Raw genomic sequence first — 24298 nt, 5'->3', positions numbered from 1 at the left:
GCCTATAAATAATTAATTTCATTTGTTAAGCGCAAAGATTTGTTTCAAAACTATTTCTAAATTCAGTTCTAATTTCCAGCAAACGAATAAATGAACAAAAATGACCAAGTGTGGTCAAAATACTGAGTTATTTCCAAATACACCTGCCATGCCCCATATGGTCTAAAACCTGACTGGTGGGCAAATCTAAGCTTGTTTTTAATAAAACAAATATAAATATGGATATAATAAATAATACTGCTAATAATAATAAGCAAAAGCAAATTGTTAGGAATGAATTGAAAAAGCCTCCCGAGATGAAGAAGACATAAAAGCAGTGATTTTTCATATTTATGTAGGCTAGAAAATAATGTTTTGTTATATTTTAATCCTTTATATTTATATCCTATATCTATTCTTATTATATACTATATATATCCTTAATATTTAAATTTTTTCATATGTAAAGCTATTTGCCTATTGCTCTCTTGTGCCTATTAAGCAGTGCGTAACCGAGGCGCAACTGCGCAGGAGTTTAGACCGGGTTAGTTTTGGTCTAATGAAAAATCTATTATAGTTTCTCAAAATAGCGACGCACCAGCGGTCCGCCTCAGAACGCCTTCCTTTTTAGACAAGAACGCCTATGGGCGCACAAATGAGCGCTAATGCATTTGCTATTTAAACAGCGTAGCGCAACGCCTCAAAACGACTCTAACACTGCGCCAGGTGTATGATTGGGCCCATAGACTTTACTTGGGCGGCTGCCCAGATATATTAGCAGCCGCTCATATATATTCAGTGATAGTATATTTTGTATCCACCCTAATAGGCAAACACCCGCAATCAGGGCTGGAGTGGGACTCCTTTTTAGCTCTGGAGTTTCAAGCCTTAGACCGGCCCACCTTAGTCGACGACTGACTCTATTAAAATAACGTTATTTCCAATTTCAAGGACAGAGCTTCTTTAGAACTTAAAATGCTTTTCATGAATATGAGAACATTAATTCTTTATAGATATCCAGTCCTTTGTAACGGTCGTCACAAAAAAAACAAAAAATAAATAAAATTATGTATATATATATATATATATATATATATATATACATATATATGTATTATATATATATATATATATATATATATATATATATATATATATATGTATTATATATATATATATATATATATGTATTATATATATATATATATATATATATATATATATATATATATATATATATATATATATATGTATATATATATATATATATATATATATATATATATATATATATATATATATATATATATATATATATATATATGTGTGTGTGTGTGTGTCTGTATACCCCTACATAAGTAACCGAAACAGTATTTTATGTCTTAACACTAAAAATGAAAAAAAAAAATTTTACTCAGGGGAGGTTCGAACTCAGATAAGCAGCATCATAACGCAATGTGCTAACCACTAGACCAAGATGGCGCTGTTAAGGTGATGTGTTCGGGATAAAGGATAAGTATTGCACTATTATCTGCTGCTATTGATGTCTACTCTTTTCTCCCCTTTTTAGATTTCTGATCAAGTTATGTCAGATTTATTAATGTAGTGAGTCATCTGATTTTCATTGAGCAGGTGTAATATTGATTAATATTAATTAATATTCACTAAGGTGCCGCTGTTTGGGGTGGAATGATAGTTACATCATCATTAACCTGCGGGCTGCATTTTGCTCATGGGGCTGCGAGAAAATAAATAAAAATAGCGGAGCTGCAGCAAAATTATGAATAAAAAGAGTGAGGCTATGGTCAAATAAATAAATAAATGAACAAATGTGCGACTGCTGAGAGTGCAAGAAGCCAGGGACACTGGCCCTCTCAGCCAAAAAATGGACCAGCCCACCGGGAATTCTCCCGGTTCTCCTGATTGGCCAATCCGGGCCTGCCCGCAATCGATTAACTAGTGGAAAATCTTCTATCACACCAACACGTTTCCTATTGTACTTCAAGACAGAAAATAAAAGAAAAAGAGTTTTTCATAATTTGTCCTTATTTTCTCTTTTGTCATCCTTGCCAGAAATAGAAAAGATGTTAAGCACAACATGATGCAATAAGTGAAAACACATAAAATATATACACATAGATACATACAGATAGAAGATAAACCATCCTGTCCTAAGAAAAATCTCAGATTGTAAGCATGCAGTAGAGAAATATTGCTTAATTCTCCCAGATGTTTATCCGTGATCCAGTCGTGACCAGAAAATACCTCTAAGAAGAGGAAATGAGGTCTTTTCCCAGAAAATAAGACGCAATAAGCTTTTCTTGCTAAGTTTTGCTGTTTCGACAAGATGACTGTCCTAAAAAGAGACATGAAGTCACTTTACTTTGTTTCAATGAAGTAAAGGGGTCATGAACGGCACTTTTAAAAAAATTATGATAACATGTTTACAGTCTGAGATCCATTTATAATGCTTCTTAAGATTTTTACTTAATAATAATTTGATATTAATATGCTATTATCCATACTGTTTTTCAACTTCTCTTTGAAACACTGCATATCACTTGAAAGTAAATGCCCATTTGGTAATTTAGTAATATTGCAAGCATCACATCCCAAAATCCTTTTATCCGATAATCACAAAAAGTAAATACATAGTAAAAATGTTGGTTAATACTGATTTATAAGTTAAAAAAAAACATAAATAAATTACATAAAAAATAAAATAATAAAAATAAATTTATTAATAATAAATAACAAATACAAATAAATTTATTACCATTACATAGTCCCCTAACTGGGCTTGGAAGATTGCAAGCACATATGAAATCTCATGCAGAAACTATATTCATGATGTTGATTCAAGTAAATTGTCATTGAGAGAGGATTATGAAAGGTCATTTTAGATTTAACCACAATGATTTACCCAGAATTCTCCTGTTTGAGTGGTTCTTGGAAACCTATTTGAGGAATAGGTCCACAGGCTTGTGCTTCAGCATACTTAAGTGTATACTATTATATTCCTCTAGCTTTTCAAGCTCAAAACTAGAAAGTTGTGTACCATAACGAATTGTAGTGTGTAGCTGTTTGTAATTAAACCACTATGCTTTTCAAAACCAGGTAGAAGGACAGACAACAAGTAGAAGGCATTTTGTCCTTTTATAGGTACCTGACAGATAAAAAGAAGCCAAACATATTTTTATGTACTTTGAAAAAAGAAATCCTACAAAAAAGTGTGCCTATTTTGTATTTATTAATAATAATAATAATAATAATAATAATAATAATAATATTAATCTTTTTTTTTAAATAGCTCCTTGTGAGAGCTCAATGACACTTTACAAAGATGCAACAAAAAGAGATAGTACAGGAGACAGCATTTTATACACAAACATACAGGAAGTCAAATATAACAAACTGGAAACACAAAAACAAGACCTAAGAGACAAATAAGCCAAGTGCAGGTGGATCAGATAGAGTGGTCAGTTTGGCAAAACAGAAAACCGAAGATAAGTGAGTTTTAAGTAAAGATTTGAATTCTGAGATGATATTAACAGAGCGGAGTGAGCTTGGTAGAGAGTTCCATAGTTTGGGTGCAATAACACTAAATGATCTGCCCCCCCACTGAAGAGAGGGGGTACCGAGGGACAGCGAGAAGGCCAGAGTCAGATGAACATAGGTAGCGAGTAGGGGTGTAGGGGACAAGCATATTGCAAAGATAAGAGTGAGCTAAGATATTTAAGGATCTAAATGCAAGGAGGAGAATTTTGAATTGAATGCGATATGCAACTGGGAGCCAATGGAGGTCGTACAAGATTATATGAGCAGAATATTTGGTATGAGTGAGTATTGCAGAGTTTTGAATATATTGTAATCTGGAGATGAGGCTGGCAGGGAGACAAATGAAAATGGCATTACAGTAGTCAATGCGTGAAGAGCACAAAGCACACGTCATCAATTACAATTACAACACCAATACAGTTAAACCTAAACTTGACTTTAAACAAACAGTCCACCCAAAAATTATTTACATTTACATTTTACATTCAGTCATTTTTTGGGTACAGTTAGTGGTATATCTAGAGAGGCAATTGCAGATTAGGAAGGGAAGTGGAGACTAAATAGTTGAGTTTTTAGTCATTTCTTGAACACAGCGAGTGACTCTGCCATTCTGATGCAGTTAGGGAGTTCATTACACCAACTGGGCAGATTAAACGCGAGCGTTCGGGAAAGTGATTTCTTCCCTCTTTGGGATGGAACCACGAGGCGACGTTCATTCACAGAACGTAAGTTTCTGGAGGGCACATACATCTGCAGAAGTGAGAGCTGATAAGAAGGGGTGCAGCCAGAAATCGCTTTGTAAGCAAACATCAGAGCTTTGAATTTGATGCGAGCAGCAACTGGCAGCCAGTGCAAACGGATGAGTAGGAGTTACATGTGCTCTTTTAGGTTCATTAAAGACCACTCGTGCTGCTGCGTTCTGAATCAGCTGAAGTGGTTTGATAGAGTTAGCTGGAAGCCCGGCTATTAGAGAAGTGCAATAGTCCAGTCTGGAGAGAACAAGAGCTTGAACAAGAAGTTGAGCTGCATGTTCAGATAAGAAGGGCCGGATCTTTCTGATGTTATAGAGTGCGAATCTGCACGATCGAGCAGTTCTAGAAATGTGGTCAGAGATGTTTAGTTGGTCATCAATTGTTACTCCTAAGCTTTTCACCATTTTGGATGCAGTAATGGTTGCCCCATCCATCTGGATTGAAAAGTTATGGTGTAGAGTCGGGTTGGCAGAAACTACAAGCATTTCCGTTTTTGCGAGGTTCAGCTGAAGATGATGATCTTTCATCCAGTGTGAAATGTCCAACAGGCAGGCTGAGATGCGGGCTGGAACCGAGGGATCATCAGGATGAAAAGAGAGGTATAGCTGGGTATCATCAGCATAGCAGTGGTAGGAAAATCCATGTCTCTGGATGACTGGTCCTAGAGATGACGTGTAGATGGAGAAGAGAAGTGGCCCAAGAACAGAGCCTTGAGGTACCCCAGAGTTTAGATGCTGTAGGTTAGACACCTCTCCCCTCCAAGACACCCTGAATGACCTGTCAGAGAGGTAAGATCTGAACCATTGTATAACAGTGCCCGCAACGCCCAGTGACTCGAGCGTAGATAACAGGATCTGATGGTTTACGGTGTCAAAAGCAGCTGACAAATACAACAAGATGAGGACTGATGATTTAGAGTCTGCTTTAGCCAGTCTGAGATCCTCCACGGCCGAGAGCAGGGCAGTCTCAGTTGAGTGGCCTTTCTTAAAGCCGGATTGCTTGTTGTCCATGCCAATTATAGATCTATGCCTATACTGTTGACTAATATTCCAATATCTCCTGGATGTGTCCGACTTCAGTCAATGTCAGTTTACAATAGAAGCAGCCTCGTTGGAAACACGTGCCTCGGACTACATTTTTGTGAAATGTAAAACACATTGCTCCTGGTACGTTTTATTGCATGTTTCAGATGATAAATCCACTAGAGGGCACTGTCGATATTCCTACGAATCTAAAAAACGTTACTTATGGCAGGGGCCTGCAACCTTTTCCATAGCTTAGACTGGTTTTGTTGTTAATAATTTTTCGTGGAGCGGTGGGTGAGGTGAGTAGTTTAGTTTGGTGTACATGAAATTACAATTATATCACAAATGCATGCAACAACAAAATAAACTAAAGTAATACAACTTAACATTATAGAGAGAGAGCTGTTTGTTTCCCACTCATGTTGTAGAACTGAATCTTATAAAGACAAACAAAGTTGTTCAATTAATAAAATATAAAGACTGCAAAAAAAAAAAAAAAAAAAAAAAAGCTGTAGGCTTTTTTCTAACGGTCTGGGGGCAAAGTCTAAAGCGTATAGTGTAAAAGCATAAAGGGCATGTCTGAATCCACTTTTGCTACTTTAAGGATAAAAAAATACAGTCTGTGCCCCAGCACTTTTAATGAGTTCTGGGTGTGTTATGAGCATAACGTTCATTAAACCAATCAGAGTCCCATCTCTCATTTTTTTAAGAGTCGGTTGCGTCGCACCATGATGCATTTGCTATTTAGATGGTGAACTTTGCAAAGTGTAAAAACTGAAAACTGAACGCAGCTTTCCTCCTAAAGGACTAGAGCTTTCTTGGATGCTGTTTTTTGTATTATAACTACAACCACCTGTTGACATCTCTTGAAATCACATTATTTCACCAGATTACCTAATTACCTTAAACATTTTTTTTTGGATGTGTAGCAGGTCTGAATGACAAAAAAGGATGTATATTAACAACTGAAGTGAAGTTGAGCAGACATTACATGAAATATTGTGTGTTCATATTGTCTGCAATGAAATAAAAGTCAAAGTAAAATTGGAAATTACTACTTTCGTTTTTCTATTTGCATTTTCCTTACTGTCCCAACTTTTTCTGATTTGAGCTTGTAATTTCAGACCTCTATTTTCCAAACACAAAAGCTCAAATTGACAGGAGGCTGAATTCACCTAAAGCAGTCTGCAACACAATCCAGTGTGATCTGCTGATCTCCTTCTCTCCTCACACAAGTCACTTTGGGATTATCTTTGCCGTCTAGTGTGATTAAAGGTCATAGTGCAACTAATCAGGTTTCTATGACAACCTGCAAAGTGGCTCTTATAATAGATCAGACAGCAGGAGGAAAAGCCTGTTTTGAACATGGGACATGCTTTGTAAGCGGTTGAAATTCCTGCAGTAGCAGAACTAGGGCTTATATGAAGACCGCTGCTCCCAGAAACACAGATTGCAGTGGAAACAGTTGCTGTAGCTGAAGGTTAATAGATCAACAACCGTTTGTTGCTGTGCTCACAATAACCTTGTCGGATACAAGGATTTACAGCAGGGGTCTCAAACTCAATTTACCTGGGGGCCGCAGGAGGCAAAGTCTGGGTGAGGCTGGGCCGCATAAGGGATTTCACAAAAAAAAAAGTCCTCAAATGTCATTATTAACAGTTTTAATTATTTCTTCTGAACATGAAGTGTCTTGAACATGGATGGTTCCAATCATCTCCGTATGCGAAAAATTCAGATCCGAATTGAGCTGTGGATCCGTGAACATATTTGAACTCCTGCAACTAGACCGTATGCGACCTGCCGACCGGATGTGATGTATTCCAGTGTTGTCCGAGCAGATCCGTGCGCGCGAGATGAGAAATAGGAGTTTATTTGGTTATTTTTTTAATTATAAAAAAAGTCTATATTAAAAAAAAACTTTTCTGTTCATAAATGCAAGTAAGAAAGTAATAAAAAATATATATTTTTAATGTTGTCTCCACATTCCCTCTAATATTTTAGCGATCTATGAGTTTCTAGTATTCATTCATCCTTAACGCACAGAGAATAAAGGCTCTTGCTTTTGCCCTACTTTAATTCGGACACCGTGAAAATCATCATCTCCCCCAGGGTGCACGACAACACTGAAAATACTGTGCGGCTGCCACAAGGGGGCGTATTCCGACAGTCGTGTCCAAATGTCGTGTGCAGTGGAAAGGCGGCTGAAGAGCTAAGGGGTAGAAATGGGATTGCGCCTAAGTGTGTGTCCTAGTGTTAATGAAAGTTGAATAAGTTTGTGAAAACAATCATTACACGAATACTCTGTTACTAAATGGTTGTCTGGCTTTTTGCATTGTAACTAGAAAGTACTTTCAACATGCTATAAAACCTACAGTGGCTCAGGATGACTCTAATTTGGGGACAGGACACTAAAAACTCGAAAATGGTTAAAGTCAAAATCAGGCCCGGATTGGCTAATCAGGAGGACCGGGAGAATTCCCGGTGGGCCGGTCCGTTCTTTGGCCGCGAGGGCCGGTGTCCCTAGCTGCTCGCACTCTCAGCAGTTGCACTTTTTTCATTTATTTGTTTATTTGAACATAGCCTCACTCTTTTTATTCATTATTTTGCCGCAGCTCCGCTCCTTTTATTTATTTTCTCGCAGCCCCGTGAGCAAAATGCAGCCCGCAGGTTAATGATGACGTAATCATCATTAACCTGCGGTCATTCCACCGCAAACAGCGGCACCTTAGTGCATATTAATTAATATTAATGATTATTACACTTGCTCAATGAAAATCAGATGATTCACTACGTTAATAAATCTGACAGAACTTGATCAGAAATCTAAAAAGGAGAGAAAAAGAGTAGACATCAATAGCAGCAGATAACAGTGCAATACTTATTCTTTATCCCGTACACCTTTGATTAATAGTGCTATTGTGGTCTAGTGGTTAGCATGTTGTGTTAACACACCGTCGATCCATGTTCGAACCTCACCAGAATAAAATGTATTTTTTCATTTTTAGTGTTAAGACATAATACTCTTTGGGTTACTTATGTAGGGGTATATATATATATATATATATATATATATATATATATATATATATATATATATATATATATATATATATATATATATATATATATATATATATATATATTTGTGTGTGTGTGTGTGAGGACTGTTACAAAGCACTGGATTTAAAGCATTAACGTTTTTATATTTATGAAAAAACATTTGAAGTTCTAAAGCAGCTGTATCCTTGAAAACGTTTCTTTCTAAGGACGTGTTTGTGTCATTAGAAACTGAATTGGAAATGACTTTATTTTAATATAGTCAGTCGTCGACTGAGGTGGGCCGGTCTAAGGCTTGAAACTCCAGAGCTAAAAAGAAGTCCCACTCCGGCCCTGGTCAAAATTATTCGCCTACTGTGATTTTTTTTTTTCCCTTTTTAAATCTTTCCCATATGTTTAACAGAGCAAGGGAATTTTCATAGTATGTCTGATGATATTTTTTCTTCTGGAGAATGTCTTATTTGTTTTATTTCGGCTAGAATAAAAGCAGTTTTAAATTTTTTATAAACCATTTTAACAGGGGCGGACTGGGACAAAAATTCAGCCCTGGCACTGTAGCCACATCAGCCCACATAACCACACCGACACAGCCCAACCCACAGACACGCACATTCACTATTTATTTTGGTGTACAGATGGCGAAATAACAAGACATTCTTGCCAGATTTTGATTACGTCCGGGTAACCTCGGATTGGGTCGGCCCATCTTGAAATTCGCCGATTGGGCCAAATGCTTAACATTTATTATTATTATTATTCTTTTTAATTTTTTTTATTATTTATGTTTTTTTATTTATCATCATCATAATATCATATCTAGCAAGAGATAAAAGCTGCCTGCACGTAAAAACAATTAAAAAAAAAAAAAACTGACCGGCCCACATTAAAAAATTGGTCTGGCCCTTCTGGCATTTGCCAGAATTGCAAGATGGCCAGTCCGCCCCTGCATTTTAAGCTCAAAATTATTAGCCCCCTTGTGCAATATCTTTTTCCGATTGTCTACAGAGCAAACCATCATTATACAATGACTTGCCTAATTACCCTAATGAGCCTAGTGAAGCCTTTAAATGTCACTTTAAGCTGAATATTAGCATCTTGAAAAATATCTAATCAAATGTACTTTCATCATGGCAAAGACAAAAGAAATCAGTTATTATAAATGAGTTATTAAAACTATTATGTTTAGAGATGTGGTGAAAAATCTACTTTGCGTTAAACAGAAATTGGGGGAAAATGTACAGGAGGGCTAATAGATCTGTCTTCAACTGTAATTACATTGTCTGGTGTGGAGAAAAGACTGTCAAAGAGTGGGTAGTGGCAGCCACAACAAGAAACATTTGTATTTGATCTTGTATTAAATACCTAATTTATTGGAAACCAGTGTGATATGCACATTTGCGATAGTTTAAAAAATCCCACAGCCCTAATGCAAATCAAATGATCTGTTCCTGGTTCCTCTCTAGGTCTTGAATCTGTTTCTGGCCCTGTTGCTGAGCTCTTTCAGCTCTGATAATCTATCAGCGCCGGATGAAGATGGAGAAATGAACAACCTTCAGATAGCCATCGCTCGAATCCACTGTGGTTTCTCTTGGCTTCTGAATGGCATCAAGGACCTCTTCAGCGGGAACCTGACGCGGCACAGGCGCAAATCCAAAGAGGCACAAGTGACCCTGAATCACACGGAGTGCAACGGCGGACTGGGAAGTTTGGAGAAGTATGTTTTTCCAGAAACCGAGGACAGTTACATGACCAATCCCAATCTTACTATCTGTGTGCCCATCGCACCCGGAGAGTCAGACGTGGAATTTCTTGAGGAGGAGGAAGAGGAGGAGGACACAGAGTCATCAGAGGATGAAGAGGAGAAACAGGTGAGAGGCTAATTATTCCTATTAGTGCTGGATGTTTGCTTTATTTGCTTCATGAGGTCTGATTCTGTTTTCGTGTCAGCGTTATTCAGTTTTGTCTGAGAAAGTTTCAGATGTTTTTATGTTAAAGTAGGGGAGGCACAGTGGCTCAGTGGTTAGCGCTGTCGCCTCACAGCAAGAAGGTCGCTGATTCAAGTCCCGGCTGGACCAGTTGGCATTTCTATGTGGAGTTTGCATGTTGCTCCTGTGTTGGTTTCCTCCGGGTGCTCCTGTTTCCCCCACAGTCCAAACACATAGGTGAACATATTTATCAGGAATCTGGTTATTGTAAAGTTGATGAATTAGAAATAGTGTGATTAATAGTGGTATTAAATCTGTTAAATAATGAAAGTGTCTTATATAAAATATTAGTCTATATAAATAGACTATATAAAATGTATAAGAACTATTTTATGTTAAACCTTTTAATTTAATCAGGTAATTACATACACAAATATAATATAATAGTCAGATAGAACCCTTAAAGGACGTTCAAGATGAAAAGCAACCAGAACAATAAATATACTCAAACAACTCTTTTCTATTGCAAATATTAATGTAGACTATACTTTGATTTGTTTTTTTATTATAATTCTTTTTCCTTTTTTAACAATGTGGATTTTAGTATTATTTTGATTGTTAAATATTTAGCATATACAAAAAAAAAAACAACTAATAAAAGTTTCTGTATATATATATATATATATATATATATATATATATATATATATATATATATATATATATATATATATATATATATATATATATATATATATATATATTTATTCATTTTTTTTTAAAAAAGGCTAAATACATACAAAAACTTAACAATAATTTCTTTGTACTTTTTTTATTAAAAGAAATGTTAAAAGTGCCTGAAGGTATTATAGACTTTGCATATTCAGTTTGCAGACTTTTGTAGGCACAGACATGTATTGTGTGCATTCTTGGCAGTTTTTTCATGTCTTTTTAATATTGTCCATATCGACATCGAAATTATATTGTATCGACCGAAATGAAGAAATATATCGTGATATAAATTTTTGCCATATCGTCCAGCCCTAGTGTGTGTGTGTGAGTGAGAATGTGAGAGTGTATGGGTGTTTCCCAGTACTGCGTTGTGGCTGGAAGGGCATCCGCTGCATAAAACACATTCTAGAGTAATTGACGGTTCCTTCCGCTGTGGCAATTCCTGATATATTACGGACTAAGCTGAAGAAAAATAAATTTTTGAAATGCACACTTTTGGGTTTGTCCACATGGAGTTGATTTTATCATGATTGATTTATCCATGATTGTGGTTTTTCTGTAAGAGATGTTCGAGAAGTTTTAATAGTTTTTATATATTTGTTTTAAAAAAATCCAATTTCATTTGAAGACAATATGAAAAACATTTTCTAAATTATTTTAAAATTCAAAATTAATAGAAAACTTTGATTAAAATAACTAAAAATTCTTGCTAAGTATGTTTTTTAGCATAAAGTTATAAGCAGAATTTTGTCTTTACATGTACGGTACAAAAAAATACAATACTGCATCAGTCAAAATACCGATAAATTCATCTTAACCTCATAAATAATGAATTTGAAAGTTTCTGACCCACTTAGTGTTATTTTATCATGATTGTAGCTTCCAAAATGTGTAATATTTATAGAGTTGGAATTTTTTGAATTTATGTAAAGGTTATTGCACTCTGAGTTCGAAGTTATCCATAATTTTTGCACGTTACAAAATAAATTCGACTTTATGTTCATCAAACTATGTTTGAATTTTTCTGCTATACCGTTCCTAAGGTGTGTGTAAGATTGTTTATTTACCTTTTTTATTGTTTGTTTTTAGGACATCAGTATCTCCAGCAGAAAAGACATTCAAATATGCCGTTTTATATTGTAAAGAAATCTGTTGAATCTGTGTAAAGAAAACTAATGAAGACACCAGAAGCAACCAGCAATTTATTTTAATTATTTAGCCTGACATGTTTTTTTTTTTGTTTTTTTTAAAGCAGTTTTTATTTTTTTATTTATTTATGTTTTTGGCCTTTTTGCCTTTATTAGATAGGACAGTATTGAGACAAGAAGCGAAGTGGGAGAGAGAGAGAGGGGGTAAGAAAATGTCCTCGAACCGGGATTCGAACTCGCGATGCCCTGACGTGCTATTGCACCATATGTTGGCGCGCTAACCACTAGGCTATTATGCAGACTAGCCTGACGTGTTTACTGCTCCAAAATATTTTAGAAGTTTCTCAAAATAAAATATTTTGTGTTTAAAGTGGAAAAAAAGTTTTAGTTTTTTCACCAAGACATTTAAAAAGAATTTTAGAGCAGTAATCACAATACCATAATATTTTTTATCCAAGGTTATCAAACCGTCAGAATCTTACACCGGCCCATGCCTAGTTCAGAGCCACCGTATAAGCAAAAATCTTAATACAGAATGCCGTCACATGAGGTACAGATAACTTTATGACAAACAGAGTGCATAAAATAAAGACAGAATGTGACAGACAGTTGAGAAGCCCTATATGCTGGATTCAGTGACTGGCGCACATCTTCCCTGCTGCTGTTTTTGGGGAAGTGTGTGTGTGTCCATACATTTGATGTGCTACCCATAGACATTGTAATAGAAAGCAGGTTTTGGGCCCATTGCTCCGATAAGTCAACGCAACTATCATCTACAATATAGATGAAATAAACTTTGCATTTCGGGAGCGCAGATCTTTGATCTCTCCTTCCTCTCTACATCAGTATTGGATGAACACAATATGTAGCCTTTTTTCTACTCTGAAATGTTGTTTTTCATGATAGGTTATTTAATACGCATCAGACTCAGTGTGCAAGATTTGTGTATGTGACAAAGTTTTCGGTTATGTATACGACAAAAAAAAAACACATACGAAAATTTCAGACTTCAGTGTGCAAATAACTTAATATATGGTCATTGCCAACGGTTGCATTAGAAAAGTAAATAAGCTTACTGTTGGGTTTGTCCTCGCTTAGTGCAAAACAACTAAGTATTAATACTTAATATTATCAAGTATTCATCAATTATCAAGTATTTTACTTATTTCATATTCTAAATTTTTATCATGATTGCACAAGTGTTTTCTATGTAAGAAATGTTTGAGAAATTTTAGAAGGTTTTTATATTTCTGCTTACATTTTTTTAACCAATATCATAAAAAAAAACAATATATATGTTTTAAAATACTGAATGATTGGAAAATAATGATGAAACGATTATGAATGCTTAAGTATTTTAAGCACATAATTGGAAGTAGAACTTAAAACCAGAACAATAACATTTTCTCTAATACAATTGCTAGAAAAAGAATAAAGCAAACTAACAGTGGATAATTAAGTGCTAAATGAAAGCATAAAGAACATTTAGATTAATCCTTCATATAGGGCACATAATGGTTTGTTTTATCCATATTGTGAGCGTGCGGCAGCTCAAGCGAGTGGGGTCAGAGGTCATAGAGATGAAATGATATGAGCGAGGACAGTGGTCGGAGATCTGGGGGGACATTCAGATTCATAAGCTGATAAGCTGCAAAGCAGACAAGGTGAACCCACCAGTTATATAAGAGAACGCAGAAAGGAGCAGACAAAATGTGCATATGACATGGTAGACCATAAAAGCGCCTCACAGTTAGCACGGTCGCCTCACAGCAAGAAGGTCGCTGGTTCGAGTCCAGTTGGACCAGTTGGCATTTCTGTGTGGAGTTTGCATGTAAACCCCCGTATTCGTGTGGGTTTCCTCCGGGTGCTCAGGTTTCCCCCCAAGTCCAAACACATGCGTTATAGGTGAATTGGATGTACTAAATTGGCCGTAGTGCATACCTCCCAACATTTGTCTCTGGGGTTAGATGTCTGAATAATATAGCTGGGAACCGGGTTAGTAACTATACTGTGGTGTAAGTAAACTATACTGTGGTGTAAGTAACTGTACTATGGACCGGGTTTCAGGCAGCCACTTCGATCGGATACTATCCCAAAGTTGGCGACCCAGGGGTGTTACAAACTGTATCATAAAGCTGAGGATCTGGAAGGGGCAGTGAAATTACGGGAATTTTCCGTGAGAAATAACAAAACAGGAAGGTGGGGGGGAGATGGGTCTGAAATACGGGAGACTACCAGGAAAAATAGGAGTGTTGGTAAGTATGCTATAGTGTGTGAATGAGTATGTATATAGGTGTTTTTCATTACTGGGTTGCAGCTGAAAGGGCATCCGCTATGTAAAACATATGCTGGAATAGTTGCCGGTTCATTTGCTGTGGTTAACTCTGAAATAAATTACGTAGAATGAAAATGAACAAATGAAAAAAGCACCTCAAAAGTAGTCCATACAACAGCGCTGTAGTCCAGTGTTGGGAATAAGTTGATATTTTTGCATCATCATTAAGTAGAAATCTTTAATTTAGTGTAGCTTTGAAATCTCAGGTAATTCTAATATGGCATGTCAAGATGATTTGATATTACTGAACTAGTGAATCATCTTGTTGTGACTTATTTGCTGCAGAGTTATTGTGGACTTCACTGAGTAGTGCAAGCAAATAGGCTATATAGGATAAAGAAACAACCGTTGTGGTTATCTTGTTGTCTTTATTGTGATTTACAGTTAAAGTCTAAATTATTCGCCCTCCTGTGAATTTTTTTTCTTTTTCAAAAATCTTCCAAATGGTGTTTAACACAGCACAGAATGTTTCACAGTATTTCCTATAATATTTTTTTCTTCTGGAGAAAGTCTTATTTGTTTTATTTCGGCTAGAATAAAAGCAGTTTTTAATTTTTAAAAAAACATTTTAAGGTCAATATTATAAGCCCCCTTAAGTAATATTTGTTTCAAAGGTCTACAGAACAAACCGTCCATCATTATACCCAATTACCATCATTAACCTTATTTAACCGGATTAAGCCTTTTAGGGTATACTCACACTAGGCATGGTTGTCTTGAACTGTGCTCAGGCACGATTGCCCTCACAAACAAACTTTTAAAGCTCATAAATGTTCATGTAAGTCATCGTGGTGCAGGTATTAGGAGGTTTGCTGAAGGTACAGATGATGTGCAGGGAGGGGTTTGCTTCTTTGATAAACTATGACAGTTCGCGTTTAGGCTGGGTCAGTGGCATTTCTCTGTGGAGTTTGCATGTTATCCCTGTGTTGGCGTGGGTTTCCTCTGGGTGCTCCGGTTTCCCCCACAAGTCCAAAGACGTGATATAGGTGAACTGGGTAAGCTAAATTGTCCATATTGTGTGAGTTTGAATGAGTGTGTATGGATATTTCCCAGTGATGGGAAGCAGTTGGAAGGGCATCTGCTGTGTGTAACATATGCTGGATAAGTTGGTGGTTCATTCCGCACATAGGCCCGATTCAGAGCACTCACATTTGTCAAACGAGCCGGGAGATGGGGATCAAACGTGCCTGGGCATGGTTTGGATAGCCTAAACGTCACTTTAAGATGTGTACTAGCATCATGAAAAAATATCTAGTCAAATATTATGTTCTGTCATTATGACAAAGATTTAAAAAAAAAAAATTATTAGAAATTAGTTATTCAAACTGTTATGTTTAGAAATTGTTTAACAGAATGAAGATTTTTTAAAGACATGTAGGGACAAAAATATACAGAAGTGCTAATAATTCTGAAAAACTAATTTCTAATAATAAACTATTTTGAACTTTCATGCCTTTTCTGATATTATCTTTCATAACATCCAATATAGATAATTCTTGATTATAAAAACAAATATTGGGAAGTCCTTTCTAGATACTACCAGAAAAGTTGATTTATTTTATGCTGTTTGAACAGGCTTTAATTGTGTGCATTACACTCTAAAAAATGCTGGCAACTTAACGTTGTATCAGATATGGACGAACCAAATGTTGAGTTAATTTTGTCCAATGAAATGACACTATTTAACTCAATAGTTGGGTTTTGACAGCATTTTTTTTTAAGTGTTTTTTTTTTTTTAATTCTTAAGAATTCAATCTATTTTGCTGAAACTATTAACATGTGTTCACCATACATGCAACAAGGGCTGCTCGATTATGTGAAAAATCATAATCACGATTATTTTGGACATAATTGTGTTCACGATTATTCAAAATGATATACAGTTCAAGTCAAAATTATTTGCCCTGTGAATTCTTTTTTTATATATAAATATTTCCTAAAGGATGTTTAACAGAGCAAGGAATTTTTCACAGTATTTCCTATAATATTTTTTCTTCTGCAGAATGTCTTGTTTGTTTTATTTTGGCTAGAACAAAAGCAGTTTTTAATATTTTGAAACCTATTTTAATATTATTACAACTCTTAAGCAATATATTTTTTGATTGTCTGCAGAAGAAGGTACCATTATACAATGACTTGCCTAAATACACTAATTAAGCCTTTGAATTGCACTTTAAGCTGAATACTAGAATCTTGAAAAATATCTAGTCAAATATTATGTGCTGTCATCATGGCGAAGATTTACATTTACATTTAGTCATTTAGCAGATGCTTTTATCCAAAGCGACTTACAAATGAGGACAAGGAAGCAATTTACACAACTATAAGAGCAACAATGAATAAGTGTGTAAAGTCTAAAAAGCAAAGCATTAGTAATGTAAGAGTTTTTTTTCTTTCTTTTTTGAGTACAGTTAGTGGTATAGCCAGAGAGGCAATTGCAGATTAGGAAGGAAAGTGGAGACTAAATAGTTGAGTTTTTAGTCGTTTCTTGAACACAGCGAGTGACTCTGCCGTTCTGATGCAGTTAGGGAGTTTATTCCACCAACTGGGCAGATTAAAAGGGAGAGTTCAGGAAAGTGATTTCTTCCCTCTTAGGGATAGAACCACTAGGCGACATTCATTCACTGAACGCAAGTTTCTGGAGGGCACATACATCTGCAGAAGTGAGAGCAGATAAGGAGCAAAGCCAGAGGTCGCTTTGTAAGCAAACATCAGAGCTTTGAATTTGATGCGAGCAGCAACTGGCAGCCAGTGCAAACGGATGAGTAGCGGAGTGACATGTGCTCTTTTAGGTTCATTAAAGACCACTCGTGCTGCTGCGTTCTGAATCAGCTGAAGTGGTTTGATAGAGTTAGCTGGAACCCCGGCTAGTATAGAAGTGCAATAGTCCAGTCTGGAGAGAACAAGAGCTTGAACAAGGAGTTGAGCTGCATGTTTAGATAGGAAGGGTCCGATCTTTCTGATGTTATAGAGTGCGAATCTGCAAGATCAAGCAGTTCTAGAAATGTGGTCAGAGATGTTTAGTTGGTCATCAATCGTTACTCCAAGGCTTTTTACCATTTTGGATGCAGTAATGGTTGCCCCATCCATCTGGATTGAAAAGTTATGGTGTAGAGTCGGCTTGGCAGAAACTTCAAGCATTTCCGAGGTTAAGCTGAAGATGATGATCTTTCATCTAGTGTGAAATGTCCGACAGGCAGGCTGAGATGCGAGCTGGAACCGAGGGATCATCAGGGTGAAAAGAGAGCTGGGTATCATCAGCATAGCAGTGGTAGGAGAATCCATGTCTCTGGATGACTGGTCCTAGACATGACGTGTAGATGGAGAAGAGAAGTGGCCCAAGAACAGAGCCTTGAGGTACCCCAGTGTTTAGATGCTGTAGGTTGGACACCTCTCCCCTCCAAGACACCCTGAATGACCTGTCAGAGAGGTAAGATCTGAACCATTGAATAACAGTGCCTGCGACCCCCAATGACTCAAGCGTAGATAGCAGGATCTGGTGGTTTACAGTGTCAAAAGCAGCTGATAAATCCAGCAAGATGAGGACTGATGATTTAGAGTCTGCTTTAGCCAGTCTGAGATCCTCCACGACCGAGAGCAGGGCAGTCTCAGTTAAGTGGCCTTTCTTAAAGCCAGATTGCTTGTTGTCCATGAGGTTGTTTTGAGTAAGAAGGTCCAGGACTTGATTGAACACGATCTTGGCCATGAATGGAATCAGGGATACCGGTCTGTAGTTTTTAAGTAGCGTTTGATCCAGGTTGGGTTTCTTTAGCAGTGGGGTTACCCTAGCCTGCTTAAATGAAGTGGGGAATAAACCAGAGTCAAATAAGATAAAATAAATCAGTTATTAGAGATATGTTAATAAAACTATTATGTTTAGAAATGTGTTAAAAATGGGGGAAATGGGCCTCTAATAATTCTGAAGGGCTAATAATTCTGACTTCAACTCTATTTATAGTTATTTTCCTCCCAGTAAATAAAAGGGAAAAAATACAATAGAATAAAAATATGAAACAAACATGCTTTAAGCATCTTCACTGTAAGAATAAAATCTTTTAATATAGCTACAAAAGTCCTTTTGTTGTTTGATTATTGATAAAAACAGTTGGCAGCAGGAATATTGCGCGCTGTCACTTTAAGAGCAGTACGGTTCTGATTTATGGTTTCACTTTCACATGTCTTTTGATTCTCAACTAGTATGTTTATTACATTAATGAAGGTTAATAGTAATAATCACTAAACGCCGCGTTTTGACACAAATTTGCATGTATTTGAACATTACAGTGCTCACTTTAAGATGACTTTGGATGTGTGTGCTCTGCTCGTACACACAACAGCATGCGATCTCTTTCGCGCTTTTAAAAACATGAATGATTTGAATGTACATCAATGAATGATGCGCATCTCATGCTGCAAACGTTACATCGTAGTACATGCTTTTAGTCATTTTCACAAGTAACTGAGCTTTGCTGAACAACAAATGTGGACAACTGGAAAGGGGGCGGCATATGATGCAATAATAGTTTTCATACCCGTCAATCCTCCCGTTTTTCCCGGGATTCTCCTGTATTTTACAGTTCGATCCCGCTATCATACTGTAACAATATTTTCCTGTATTTCTCCCGTATTTTCAGTCTTTCTCTAAAAAGCCGAGCCTCCGTATATGAAACCCATACTGCCAAACCACCAGGGGTCGCCCCTTGCTCTTAAACGCGAGTCTGATCTGTGCTTTCACTTTGTTTAGGAATAAAAACACTTAGAAATAGATATTAAAAACCATCAACCATCCTTTATTTTGGTGGGCATATCCCTTGTTTTCACATACCAATGTTGACAGGTATGAGTTTTAGCTCGATTTAAGTTTTTTCAGAATCCTTAGAAGCATACTTGTCAACATTTGGATGTGAAAATAAGAAATTTCCTTGACCCCTTTAAAAAAAAAAAAATCCTCAAATTACTAAATACGCTCATTTGGCACTGTTTCGTTGTAAATAAACTCTTAAATGGTCAGTAATATGTATTATTACTAATATGTATTATTATTTACAAAAGAAAATATAAATTCGATCTACACATTAACAGCAAATAAATCCGCAAACAGTTTAGCTTTTTAAAATTAATAGCTGTTATGATGAAATAAAATCAAGTTATTAAATCTTATTAACCTTTTCTTCACTGTATAAATTCTGTTACAAATTCTGATTAAAGAGTAATGAATGAATCTCTTATTTGTTTGGATTTTTCGTTTGATTATATTAAATAAGAGGTGTCAGTTCAACAATGCACACATCTAACATTATAATAAAAGCATTCGATTGTTTTTCTAACTTTTTATGCTAATTTAGGACAAAATTAGGTGTGTTTGGAAAAAAAAACTCCACCAAGATGGACATCTTTAGATATTATTATTATTAATTATGTGTATATCCGTTTAAATACGCATCCAAAACCCAGACTTTCGCTCCGCTTTAAAATCGCATGTACAGAATCAGTTTGGGAAACAGCGTCTGTTGCACCGATCAATGTTTTGCGGATTGCATATGAAGGGGAGACGACACCTGTAATGAAAAGAAAAGGGAATCCCGCCGTTTTAATATTTATTTGAAGTGTTTTCATGCCTAAACAAAGCAAAAGCACAGAACAGACTCGCACTTAAGAGCAAGAGGCGACCCCTGGTGGTTCGGCGGTATGGGTTGCATACAGGGATATGGGTTGCATACGGTTTGTCACCCTTCAGAGAAAAACTGAAAATATGGGAAATACCTTTATGGGATGATAGCAAATCATCAGAGGATAGAAATGTAAAATACGGGAGAATCCCAGGAAAAATGGGAGGGTTGAGAGGTATGATTAGAAGCCAAAATCGAAATTGAATTTTCGATTAATTGCACAGCGCTAAATACAACACTTATCAAAAAGGTTTAAAAAGCACCCTAGTGTGAACTTAAAGACGTGGTTTGCTTGCAAATTTAAACTATAACCCTTTTGACATCCTAGAGACACAAAATTAAGAATAATCCAGCCTCACACACACATACACACACACACACACATACTGCTTGCTTCGTAATGTGGGATTACATAAGCAGCACTATTGGATTGTGCTGGCACCTTCAGGCCAGTAATCTCCCTAAATCATTTTAAATATGTTGCCATTACATGCAGGGAAAATCTCATCAAAATTGTATTAAGGCATGCCTATTGCTGATGCAGAGAAAATGAAACAAGGAGAATGAGTGTGTATTCAGGCAGATTTAGAACAGCTCTCTCTCTCGCCGTCTCAGATTATACTGGAGGTCACTGACCTTGACTTCATGGATTAGATGCATATGCTAGTATAAGGCCATATGTATCTGCAATGCATGCATTCTATTAGCGGCCTGTGATGTTATCATGCCAAACAAAGAGGATTTTTCAATCAATGTTGATTTCCTGGATTATTTGAAATGTTATACACAAACGAATGTTCAAATTACTTAATTAGCATGATATATAATACTAGAGTATATGGGTCCAAGCGGCTAAATGATAACATGCATTACATTAAGTAGTATACATAAAAACCTACAGAACACAGACAGATTATGATATATGCAAAACAAAACGGAGATACATGAAACATCTATGGTAGGAGTTTTATATTCTCTCCAGAGTCAAACTTTATAAAAACACTTTTTTTTTTGTGAAAGCGGTGACAACTATCACTTAAAGTTGTTTCTGAAAAAAAAAAGTTGTAATTCCAAAGAAGATGCATAACTATTATTGTCAGGGTGACCAGCAATCTAGCCTGTGCAGATAGCTGGTATAAACACGAATCGCCAACAGACTACAGATCCGCCATTTCATGGACTACAAGATCCAGTCAAGCACCACACACAAACACAGCGGTTCCTAATCCTGACTGATTGCAAACACACAACTGGAGGATTGTCAAACACTGAGTACAAGGATTAAAAAGACAGCACACACACACACATTGTTGCTGAGTCTTGTTATCGGTTTCTGTGACATTAAAACGCGTTTTTCCTTGTCTTGCTTTCCGTGTTTTTGAACCTTGCTGTGTTTTGTTTGTTTTATCGTTTATCCCTGTCTGCTGCCTGCTTTTTGACCACTCGCCTGTGTTTTTGACTGAATCTGGATTTGCCTGTATAAAGATGTCACTACTTTAATTTGTTCCCTTTGCCAGTTCATACCGCTGCGGCGGCGGTAGTTGGTGCACCAGCAGCTTTTGACCACTGGGTGGCACTTTAACCACAGATTTTCAGCTTTGCCTTTCCATAATACTAAATAGACGGTTCTGTATGTGTACCCCCCTCCCCCCTCACACAATCTGTTACCAGGGGAGACTGTGCTGTGCAGTTTAAGGCTGATTTATACTTCTGCGTCAAACACCGGCGTATGCTACAGCGCTGACGCATAGCCCTTCACCGTGGCCGTCGCTGACGTGCACCTCTCAAAAAATGTAACTTCACGTCGCTACAACGCGTAGCGCAAGCTCTGTGATTGGTCGGCTTGGTGGCGCTGACGAGTCTGGGTGGGACCGAGAGCCGCGCGAATGGCGCGAACCCAATGTAGCGATTGTTTACAAGTGTGGAGTCCCGTGAAGGAGCTCCGGATGGAAAGTTTTTTTTTGTTTAACCTCATAGTTAAAGTTGTTGCACATCCGCCGGTTCCTGCCTCAAAATGAGCGAGTTTGAGCCACTTGTACATCCAGGAAGTGTTCAGGAAAAGCAAAAAAGCAGAGAAGAAACTTGACACAGAGGAACATTTACACCTCACTGCCAACTAGTGTTTCGGAAGTGTTAATGCAGACCAACAGAGACAGCGCGCAGAAGTATAAATGCACAGCCACGCGCGTTGCATGTGCCGTGGGTTACGCCGGTCACTTGACGCAGAAGTATAAATCAGGCTTTAGGCGTACAACTTTTGCACGATCAGGCTTCTCAATTAGAGCCAGTCCTTTCTGGAACATGCGTCTTATGGATTTTACGGGGTTTTACAAGTTATTCAACATTTAAATACAAGTTAAAGAAATGTCTAAAAGCAAATCAAGTTGGTAATCATGTGTAATTCTTTTGTCTAACATTTTAAGAAATTTTTATTATATGTTTTATCCCTTTGTCTTATGTAACTTTACTGTTTTTTTATGTATGATGACATGTTTTTTTTTTTTATTTTAGATTGCTTTTAAAAATCTGGCAGGGGGCAACAGATGAAAATTAGCCCTTGTGGATAACTTATTTACAGTTCTACTTTTTATTAATGAGCATTGTCCCAGTTAAATAAAATAAATTCAAACATTCAAATTCAGATGTAGAGTAATTGTAAGAAACAGTCTGGTGCAAATGTGCAAAACTGGTGCAAGTGTGGTTTAAAATGACAGTTTTCTACAGGTGGTTTGTAAAGCCCACTCACCTGTGTGAGGCACAATCAGAATTGATCATGTTTTGAGGTTGTCGTGTGATGTGGAGGGGGTCCTGGTTTTGTTCACAAGGGTTCAGGTCTCAGAAGACAGAAGTGAAAAATGTACTAATTTAGCACCTTTCACAGACAAGAAGTAAAAGTGCTTTACAGTTAAAGAAAACATACATAAAAACAGGTTAAAATCCATGTACAAATAACAGCAATTGTAAAACCAGCTCATCATACTGCTAATTAAAAGCTTGTCCAAAAATATGTCTTTAAATGTTTTTTTCTAATATTCAACTGAGCCCAGAGCTCTCAACGCACAAGGGAGAAAGTTCCAGAGGCTAAGAGCCACAACACAGAAAGCACAGCCTCTTTTAATCTTAAGACGAGTTCTGGGAATACTAAAAAGTTCTTAGCCAGAAGACCACAGAGCCCGGCCACAAGAATGAGCATGTAGAAGATCTTGAATATAAAGGGGAGTCTGACCATGCAGAGCTCCATATGTATTTACTGGAATCATAAAATGAACTCTAAAACTAATCCAGCAAAGAACTTAAAGCACAGGAGTAATGTGCGACCTCCTACTGGTGTTGATTAAAGCCTCGCAGATGCATTCTGCACAGCTTGCAGTTTCTCCATAGATGATTTGTTCAGACAAGTGTACAGAACATTACAATAGTCCAACCATGAAGAGATAAAGCCATGGACAAGCATCTCCATCTCTTCATTACTTAAATTATACTGAGCTGGGCGATATGGGCAAATAATATGTTTGTATTTTTAGAAGAAATGATATTATATGATATATATATATCCGGTATTTTCCCATAAATGGTTGCATAAGCCTCTATTAAAACTTTATTAAACAGTTTTTAAGCAAAATATAATTTAAACAGAAGGGTTTACCCCCTGTTATTATCATTATTGTAATTATCATTCTTATGTTGTTATTTGTTCAAAGAGTAGCTAACAGCAGATAATAAAATAGAAAAAAAAAGGTTTGGTAGACAAAAGCATGTTTTTTTTAATTGCACTTTTTTTTTTTTTAAGTTTTAATAATCGTTTAAACCATCAATCGTTTGTACACTATAGGGGTACATACAAATCAAATCACGTCTTCCGGTTAAGGGGCTAAAATAAATAAATTAAGTAGAATGAATAAATAAATACAATGAATAAAATATAATCGAAATTGAAATGCAACAACAGACCAGAATGCAGAGCTAAATGTGTTTTAATTTAAACGTAAAGAAGAGACAGTCGTGTAATAAACACTGAACCTATAATCAGTCAATATAAGGGTGGTTTCACTTTGGAAATGCGGTAAAAATTCGTTCTATTTGGGTGTTTTTAATTCTTGTGAACACATTCAGGTGCT

At 36.5% G+C, this 24298-nt stretch overlaps 1 protein-coding gene and 1 long non-coding RNA gene across 6 annotated transcripts in view; one reads left to right on the top strand and one right to left on the bottom strand.

The window, feature by feature from the left end:
• LOC141378974 (uncharacterized) overlaps positions 1–24298 on the bottom strand; it is an 87752-nt gene that overhangs the window by 15966 nt on the left and 47488 nt on the right. The window lies entirely within an intron of this gene.
• Positions 1–24298, top strand: part of scn12aa (sodium channel, voltage gated, type XII, alpha a) — a 155030-nt gene that overhangs the window by 109162 nt on the left and 21570 nt on the right. For all 3 annotated transcript variants that reach the window (XM_068212913.2, XM_009298901.5, NM_001044922.1), the window contains 1 exon segment: positions 9835–10239. In XM_068212913.2, coding sequence (XP_068069014.2) covers positions 9835–10239 — 405 coding nt within the window.

Source organism: Danio rerio, chromosome 2 (assembly GCF_049306965.1).
Source record: "Danio rerio strain Tuebingen ecotype United States chromosome 2, GRCz12tu, whole genome shotgun sequence".
Lineage (NCBI taxonomy): Eukaryota > Metazoa > Chordata > Actinopteri > Cypriniformes > Danionidae > Danio > Danio rerio.
The sequence above is the reverse complement of the archived record's forward strand: the minus strand, read 5'-3'. Positions and strand labels throughout refer to the sequence as shown.